The sequence below is a fragment of the Oncorhynchus masou genome, chromosome 1, assembly GCF_036934945.1.
Source record: "Oncorhynchus masou masou isolate Uvic2021 chromosome 1, UVic_Omas_1.1, whole genome shotgun sequence".
NCBI lineage: Eukaryota > Metazoa > Chordata > Actinopteri > Salmoniformes > Salmonidae > Oncorhynchus > Oncorhynchus masou.
The window spans coordinates 43,130,232-43,139,839 of NC_088212.1; the positions used below are offsets into that span (position 1 = coordinate 43,130,232).

The following is a 9,608-nucleotide window of genomic DNA, read 5'->3' on the forward strand; positions in this document are numbered from 1 at the left end:
TCCATGAGCATTTTGTATTGAAGATTGCCAAATAAACTTGAGCAAAACATGGTTTACACAACTAAACCATTTCATGTTTTTGTTTTAACCGATTTGGAAGACCAGGTGTGAGGAATTTAGTCCATCACTGGCCTAAATGCGACACTTCAGGAACAGGGTTGCCAACCTATGAACTAGACCTTGGGAAAATCCCCAGAAAAACGTATAGCTAGATCTAACAAACTGTGGTAACACCAATTTCTGCACAAAGAAACAGCACACGTGTAAGCAATATTTGAGCACCATGAACAGTAACACCAAACTCATGACAATCCTTAATAAATAAATAACAATTTAAAGGGACTTTTAATAGTGAAGTTTAATGTCATACATTAATTGTTAAAAATGAACATTACAATCATTCCAGCCTATTTACATTCCAATTTCGGACTATGGCATATCAGTGCTTCTTTTCAACATGATTAAGCTACATCTAAATCTCTTCTTTGACATATCAAAAATAACAAAGAGTTCCAATACCATTTAGATTTCATAATTCACTGAACTGAAGAAAAAGAAAAAAAGACAACAAAAATGCCTCACTGAATGAACTGACAGGTCATTACACTTGAGTATAGTTCTACTGCAACACTGAATTAACATAGCTAATAGATAAAAAAAAAAAAATGGTTCACCTCTCCATATGACATACACTTAAAAAGATGTACAGAGGTTTACAGGGGTAAACATACTGTAGATCCAGAGAGTGAACCACTGGATGAAGGACTCAAACAGCTCTGACCTAAAAAGGTCAAAACTAGTCACAGTTCTGTCACTGGCACTAGAAAATGGGGACTAATTCCAGAGCACTCCCATTTTCAGTCATTTAAATTTGTCAACAAGCTAAAAGCAAAACAAAGAAAACACAAAAGAAAGCATGAAAACCCTTGTTACAAGGAAAATACCAAGAGATGTCCACAAAATCCAAATGTCCTGCAATGTCTAAAGCAGAGTATACAGACAGATCAACTACTAAGCTAGCATCATGAGTATACATTTACACTATGGATGCTGAATGTGCAAAGTAGACTAGCAGAGGACTAGACATGCGCTATGGAAGGAATTGGTCATTCGCTAGCAAAGTGCTTAGCAACAAGACCTGTTGGAGACACGAAAACACAGATGGCAAGAACTAATCATTTTGTTTTTCAAGAGAGAATTTGTGTTTTAAAGTCTTCAGCAGTCAAGCGAGTCCAACAGATGACAATTCCCTTTCATAGTGTACCCCCCGATGAGAGGCTAAAGCATAACAATGGAAATCTCAGTAGTCCATTCTACCACTGGGACGGAACATCAGAACAAAGTGCTCAAAGAGGAACAGTAGTATCACCAGGAGAAGGAGCAACAGATAGAGGAATACTGTCATAACAGAACATCTACTACCCTTTTCTCACCGAGTTTCAATCAACATTATCAATAACAACTGAAACCTTTGATTCGTCCCCTTCATCCTAGCCCGCTTCCTCTGTTAGTTGATTCAAATCTGGCTCTTATCTGTCTACATCTCATCCGAGCGGTGTTGCTGTATAATGATGGACGTTGGCTTCCTGTCGATCCAGTTTTCCTTGGTCCCTGGAACCTCGTAGGCCACAGGCGTTCCCACTGGATCTCTGGATCCCTCCTGCAGGCCCCCGGGCCCAGCCCCCGGCTTCAGCTCGTTTTGACCTGGTTTGGGGAAGTCTGCAGACGAGTTGCTGTTGACTCCGCTCTCTGTTTCCGACTGCTCCACCTTCTGGTAGTCCGGTGTGTGGTTCTGGCCTCCAGTGAACATTGCCTTGGGGTTCTCTACCTTGGCCACTAGGAGGAGGCTGAGAGGGGACAGCTCAGCGCTGTCAGTTTCCTCCACAGGCTCAGAGTAAGCCAGGGGCAAGGGGTCTGGGGTGTCATCAACAGCCACGGAACGCAAGGTCCTGAACACAACTACAGTTCAAAGGGAAAAGGCTTGTTAACGTATTCTGCATTCTTACACGATGTTTCATACAGCACTTTAACTGGAAGAGACAGGAAATATTTGGGAACAATTTTAGATGTGGTTTATTGTTGTATACATAGCTATTCTTTGTACTCTAAATGAATGTTGTTTTCAACAGAAGAACATGTTATTCATAGTTTAGACATAGCCGTAGCATTTCAGACGACACTTCTCTCCTGACTTACCAGAAGAGGGGGTGTATATCTCCTTCTGTCCAGGGCTGCGGCCAAACGGGTTGACAGAGGGGAAGATGATGAGGCAGAAAGACAGCAGGAACACCTGAGCAGAGAAGGGGGAAAAAACATAAGAAAGTAGTTAAAAATGTGGTGTGTGCGACCCAGATTTACAAACCCAGTAGATGAGGTAAATCGGTCAACAAAGATGAATGCAAAAAGTATTTTACTGTGTAATTTAAAAAAATATATATTCCATTTGTTTTTCTATGCTAAAGTAACCTGGTTTTGTATAAGAAATATAATTCTCATCATTACGGACACAAGCAGCACTCGTCTTTTGTTAACCGAAGCGGAAGTACTTGTTGGTTTATGTTTCCAACATACCATTGTTTGGCACTGGGACAAAATAATGGGTAGTCAAAGTTGCGTTGGCCTCAATAGAACACTTTCATAAAATACACTAGTACAGTACAGACAGGCACTCCTTGAGCACCATATGAAACCACAAGCAAGCCTCAATCAGGGTTGGGCTATCATGTCCCAAACAGTTGAAGCTATAAAAATATCAACACAGGCTGAGCTGGCAACCTGAAAGAGCAGGATGTAGCACCCACCATGTTAAAGTTAACTTCAATTTGAAAAAGGTTGACAACCAAAATGTCAACAAGATACATCTGCAGACGTAAACTTGTATGTGGGAGTCCTTCAGTACTAGTTTTTGCTACTAGTTCTACTCTGTGTTAGTCCTCTTACCATGACACAGGTGCTGGTGGTGGTTGTCTTCATGGTTGACATCTTCATCATGGACTGCAATTTCCTTAGCTGCTCTATCAGAGACCTAGACAGGGGGAGAATAATAATACCCATTGGACATTTTCTCAATATTAGTCTACAAACGTTCATTCTCTGATACTCATCATAACAACATTCATTCCATAATCATGTTAACAGGAGGTGTCTTACATGTTTTGTTTCTGCAGTTGTTGGACCTTCTTCTGCAGCTCCTGGTTGTGAGCGGTGCAGATGGAAACCCTAGGCACCAATCAGCAATAACTCAAGTCAATCAACCAATCAAACTCTACTTAACACAGACACACAAACACCTTTTGACCCGACGAAGACATAACAGGCTAAACATTGGTGAGGTGAAATGGTGAAATCAATCATACGATGACTAATACTTCATTAGTAGTGTGTGTTGGCTTTCAATTCATTTTCAGAGATCCCGCCATTCGTTCTCTCACCTGTTCTCCAGGCCGTCCACGTACACCTTCTTCTTCTTCCTACTCTCCTGGGCCGACTGCTTGTTGCGGATCTTCCTCCTCACCCTCTTCAGGGTCCTCTCCTCCGCCTGCGACAAAGACAGAGGAGGAATGGTTACCCATCACATGCTTGACATGATTGAGCAGATAGTACACAGTGCTGAGGAGCAGTCTGCCGTTACACTGCTGGAGCCAAACAAGCTATCTGGGACGGTTTCTCATTTGGTTTGATTGGAAGTGATTCTGCAGGGTTGTATTTATTTTCTCTCATTTTGAAAAAGGGTCAACAAATAATTACGCTGTAGTCAAACATGCGTGCAGGAGAGATGTCTATTATTTAATAGACATTTTCTGTCCGCTGGCCAAATATGAAACATAGATTAGAGGAGGCTGGTGAGAATGGGCTCATTGTAATGGAATAGAGTCAAACGTGTTTCCATATGTTTGATACCATTCCATTTCAGCCATTACAATGAGCCCATCCTCCTATGGCTCCTCCCACCAGCCTCATATGATAGATTTTGTGTCACACCCTCCCTGGCTGTCATTTGTAAGGGGTGCTCCCTGAATGCCAATTAGATCAATGTTTACAATGGTTTCTAGGTTGGTCTCCAGCGCGTCAACAAGTATTTGTAATAAATCAATGGAGAAAATGACCTTAGTAAGAGGCATGCAGGACGGTATGGTTGCTCCTTCCTTAGCGAGAAGTCTCCTTTCCTCATCAGTCAGAACAATCTCCTTGAACTGGAACTAAAATGGAAGAAAAACATTTTTATTTATTTTATGAGATGTGCTGAAGAGCTGCTCAAGGACACACGTACACCACTTTGCCACACAGATTATGTCTTGTGAGATTACATTTTGTTCATGTCCTCCAGGGATAATAACTAGTAGCCGCGGGCCGATTATGTTCTCGAGCGGCTGGTCAGGGGGCCAGAACATAATTACAAATAATTTGCTGAATCTACTAGTTAATGATCCCTGGAGTACATTAACAAAATGTTTTCACACATTATCTTATTATTTGACCCTGCTGGTCATCTATGAACATTTGAACACTCTGGCCTTAATGGTCATGTACTCTTATAAAATCGGAATCCGGCACAGCCAGAAGAGGACTGTCCACCCCTCAGTGCCTGGTTCCTCTAGATTTCTTCCTAGGTTCCTGCCTTTCTAGGGAGTTTTTCTTAGCCACTGTTCTCTCTACATCTGCATTGCTTGCTTGATGTTTGGGCTTTTTAGGCTGGGTTTCTGGCTAAGCACTTTCTGACATCTGCCGATGTAAAAAGGGCTTTAGAAATACATTTGAATGATTGAGACTGCAAATTGACCACAAGGCCAAACAGATATTTGACTAAAACATTTCAAACCATGCTTACATTTGTATACAAGCTCTCTATTATGCGTGGGAATACTTCAAAATTAAAATAACTTTGATACAATTTCCTGGTGTTGTTACAGTTTTAAATAATTGTTCATATTGGGGGGGGGGGGCAAATAAAACCACCCGGAGGCCAAATTCAGCCAGCCAGTTGTGTACTCATATAATGTACAATCTTGCCATTATAATGCCATTCTTACTAAAACAATGAGTTTGCCAATAAGTTTAATGATGAAACTGCCACTTCCATTTGCGATACTACATCAAAGAAGTTACTGCAAACAACAGACATGCGATACAACAGGATATGCACTGCCATTATTTTTTGTACCACATTGGGCGACGCTCCTCACTTCCTCTTCGTCAACAAAACAAAAACAGCCTTTCCGGGTGACATCTTCCGAGACTTGATCATCTTGTTTCCTCGTCTATAATATATTAATTTGATTATGTGAAACTCACCAGATCAGCTTTGTTGTTCTGTGTAGAGTCCTCTATGGCGAGAGAACAGGGAAGTTCTTCACTGGAATAGATCTGTTCCACTTCCATCCCCTCACTGTCCAGGTCGTCTGATGAACAGGAGAGCACAAAAACACAACATATTCATTTTTTTCTGTTCACATGAACAGTAAAGTTCTCAAACCTTACTAGGTTATTCTTTTGAAATCTTCTAGCCCAAGGACACGAGTCTAGTAAGTCGCTCTGGATAAGAGCGTCTGCCAAATGACTTAAATGTAATGTAAATGTAGTGACTGGACTCAAGTCTGCTAGACTTAATCCCCAAAACATAGAAGAGATAACTGGAATTAGGTGGTGCGAGTCTAACTGATCTTTATAGTTTGAATGGGAATATTTAAGATGAATAAAGTTCATATTCAGTTAAGAGTGATTAACACAATAATTAACATATTTAAGTTTTCGCTTCCTGTAATACACATTATTTCCAGTGTTCTGTTCAAGTAAGGTTCTGTTGATAGGGATAGACACCAGACTGGAGGTACAAGGACCGAGGACACTGATTATTATTGTATTCTGTGAAACTGTGATTCTGTAGCAGCTGACAACATTACTGCATTCGATTTTGACTTCCTAAAAGGCTCTCAGCTGGCGCTTACAGACCACTTGGTACCGTCTGATTACAATTAAAAATGGCATGTCTCCAAGAGGCCAGCTAGACATTTTCTCTGCTTCTTGGAGGTGTCTCCCTGCCTGTTGCAACTTGTAATAAACCAGATTGATTTCGGATAGATTTGATCAACGACTGCTCTCCTTTTGTTTCACCTGGAAATTCCCCATTACAATAGTTGATTGGCTGGTGTGCTACATTATTCACGATTCATGACCAGCTGGGCTAGTGTGTGTGTGTGTTGTTCCCAGGTGTGACCGTACACCTCTTCATTTGCAAAGCCCCCTAAAGTTAGTCTACAGTTAGTCTGTAGACGCTCAAACTACCAACAAACTATCCAATTAGATGAATTGTCAAGAGCCAATTTGATGTCATGCAACTATTCATACCACCCAAAGCTATGAACCTGCTAGACAAGTATAAAGGTCTAGATCAACATTTACCCAGATCAATAAAGACATCCATGTCAGGCTTCTCAGCCCTCACACTCTGTAGAGCATTCATGTCTCCTCCCTGAAGTAGAGAGTAGCTGTGGTCCGTTTGTACAGCCAGGGCTTCAGGGCTCTCAGCCTGGAGCTCCAGGGCCATCAGGGGACTGTCGGAGTAGCCCGGGCTGGGCTGGGAGTACCCTGGGCTGGGTGCGGTATCACTGTCACTCCCCTGGGGGCTGGGGCAGGCCAGGAAGTTCTGTCCAACTACGCCCCCAGTGCTGCTGTCATCAGAGATGCCGCTGTCGCTGCCCAGTGGAGAGTGTGAAGCACACGAGGCAGCCTTGTTGTCTTCTCCCTCCAGCAGGCTGGACAGGAAGTCCTCAGTGTCCATGCCTGTCAGCATCTACAACAAACACAGCAGGATGTTGGTGTCCATTCAATGACTGTTTATTCCACAAAGAGAAAATGTGAAAAATTGTTATTCTGCTTTAAAGTAAGGAAGTAGTGCTGAGCAATTAGTGCTTTTCAAAGTCGTTTCGGTCGATTATAAAAAGATAATCAGGGTTTTCGATTTTGATATTTATTTTAGATATTAAATGCACTTTGCATTATGTGGGTTGAATGCTGTAACACTTTATAAAATAATGAATAAAAGTCCCATGATGGTAGTGGCTGCCCATTACTGCTTATCACATATGAATCCATAATTTAGTCAAATTACTTTACATTAATAAAATATTTTTAAATTACTATTATTTCATTCCAAGACATCATCTCATCTCTATAGCGCTGCTGCCTATGCTGTCTGACAAAAATCACTATTTTAGTAGATCAAAGTAAATATGACTTCTGAATACCAACTGTCAATTACTTAGATAATGTATTTTCAGGCTCATGAAGCAACTGCTTTCTATCCCTGTCGATCGCACGTTCTCTCAGTCTCCGTGTCTGCTCCGTTCAGACCGGACAAGTTTAAGCAGGCGCGCGATGGATTATGGTTATTTTTGTTAATTACCACGCTTTCTGCACTAAACTATAGTAGAATATTGGCCTGCTGGAAACGACAACTGCCTACTACATTGCACTGTTCAGGCTTCATCTGATTTATCTCTACAGGAACTGCACATCGAGCTCACCAAACGAAAACAAAATAGAATTTAAAATATTGAACCAAGGTCCGTAGTTGTTAAAAAACATCTAAAAAAATAAATGATATTTCAGTTAATCGCTCTGCACTATAAGGAAGTTTATCACATTATTGATGTAAAACAATAAAATAAATTATTCTGCTTTACTAGATACCATTACATTAATGGTTCGTTCCCTGACAATTACTGAACTCTATTAGCCAATTGGTTAGCAAACATAAAACAGTGTTATTCCTAAGTGGGAGACATACATCTTGCTCGGCGAGCCAGTTTTCTAGCTCATTCCCATCTGTGAAGAAGGGATCGTCGGCTCCAGTCTCTCCATACTGGCACAGGATCCCAAGAAGATCCACTCCATCCATATCAGGAAGATCCTCAGTGACTGACATCTGGGAAAACAGAACCATGTCACCATTACAATCAGGAAATATAAGACTTTGGTTTGGGGGCAGGTTCAGTTCAATGATGTGTGATAAGATAATTTTGACTGAACTCATTCTTGTTCAAATAAAAAGGCAAATATATAGGAATATCCTACCCAATAACTGTATCTTTTATTTTAAATTCTCTAACATGTAAATTCTGGACATGAGAAATTCTGGAGAGAGACTAAAGTGAGAATTGACACCAGTCACTAGTGTTCGGCAGCCCCCACCCAGTATACAGCTGCGCGCTCCCATCAATGACCTCATTCTTATACATCGCCCCGCCCACTTCCCCCTTTGTCACATGAGAAGCAACAAAACAAGCCAGTCTACCTGCCGCGTTCATATGCAAGTCGGAACTAAGAAACTCGGAAAGGTCCGACTTGCTGATTCGTTGAACGCGGAAGGCGAATAAATACAACCAGTTAGCAAGTCGGAGATTTCCGAGTTTCCTAATTCAGACTAGTACATGAACGCGGCATAAAATGTTCGTGATAATAGTGCACTTCAAATCTGGATGAAGTACTCACATTTGATATGAACTGCTGATACGAAAAATCTAGTTCACAAATAAATGTAAACCAGTTTGTGCTCAGTAGGCCGATGGTTAGTTAGCAAGCTAGCTAGATAACGTTAGCCAGATACATTGTTGCCGGCCTAGTTTATCTAGCTTTCGTTAACTACAAGAAAGAGAATTGTTAGCATAGAAACATAATGTACTGACAGTGCAGACACAAGGGTTAGTAGGTAACGTTAGGCTAGTTAGTTAGCTAATCAAGAGTTTGCTTGCCATACGCAACACAACTGCATAGTTGACCAGCCAATGCATGTTCCATGACCTACCAAATTTGACAAATAACTGAACATAGCATTTCCATAAAATATAAAGAATCGATGGTCATAAACTGCACACCACGGCTTTACACATGTTTAAACTGACAGCAGCTAACGTTAATAATGTGCCAGCACGACATATTCATCTGTGCAAATATTGCTGAGGGCGTGGTCGTTGTTGTATGTGTTCGTTTATTAATAAAATAAATAGCATTAATTTATCATGTCTCAAATATACTTACCTTTCTCAGTATACTGCCTGGCAAGTTACAATAGCATTCGAGTGAATCAGTGAAGCTATTTTCGTTTTTTATTCGCCGTTACTGTATGTAGAGTACACTCTCAAGTATGACTACTCTCTTCCTGATGAAATCACCTTGCAGTTCCAACAAGACAGAAATTGCGTCATCACGTATCGACGAGTCAGCATGCGCAATATTAGTCCATTATGGGAAATGTAGTATAGTGTGTGCAATACAGTATGATCACAGTACACAGACTCAAACTATACTCAACCATGAATCAAAGGCATCGCAAATGGATGAGGTTTACTGCTTGTGAAAATGTATTCTTGATAGGATATAATGGCATTTTCTCTCATACATCTCTCGTACATCTTTGATATTTTTGTTTCTTCAGAAAATATTGAGCTGCATGAAGAGAGACATACTGAGACGAGGGCACGACAAAGCCTATTTCGCCTCAGGAGACTGAAAAGATTTGGCATGGGTCCCCAGATCCTCAAAAGGTTCTACAGGTGCATCATCGAGAGCATCCTGACTGGTTGCATCACTGCCTGGTATGGCAACTGCTC

General features: G+C 41.1%; 1 protein-coding gene across 1 annotated transcript; it reads right to left on the bottom strand.

The window, feature by feature from the left end:
* Nucleotides 1-340: 340 nt before the first annotated feature.
* Nucleotides 341-9,179, bottom strand: creb3l3l (cAMP responsive element binding protein 3-like 3 like). The gene is made up of 10 exons (XM_064972545.1): nt 9,037-9,179; nt 7,787-7,924; nt 6,400-6,790; nt 5,293-5,399; nt 4,107-4,199; nt 3,432-3,538; nt 3,151-3,219; nt 2,941-3,025; nt 2,197-2,290; nt 341-1,959 (listed from the first exon to the last, which is right to left on the bottom strand). Exons 2-10 carry the CDS (start codon nt 7,922-7,924, stop codon nt 1,538-1,540), a joined length of 1,506 nt encoding a protein of 501 aa, XP_064828617.1. The 5' UTR covers nt 9,037-9,179; the 3' UTR covers nt 341-1,537.
* Between the last annotated feature and the right edge of the window lie 429 nt (nt 9,180-9,608).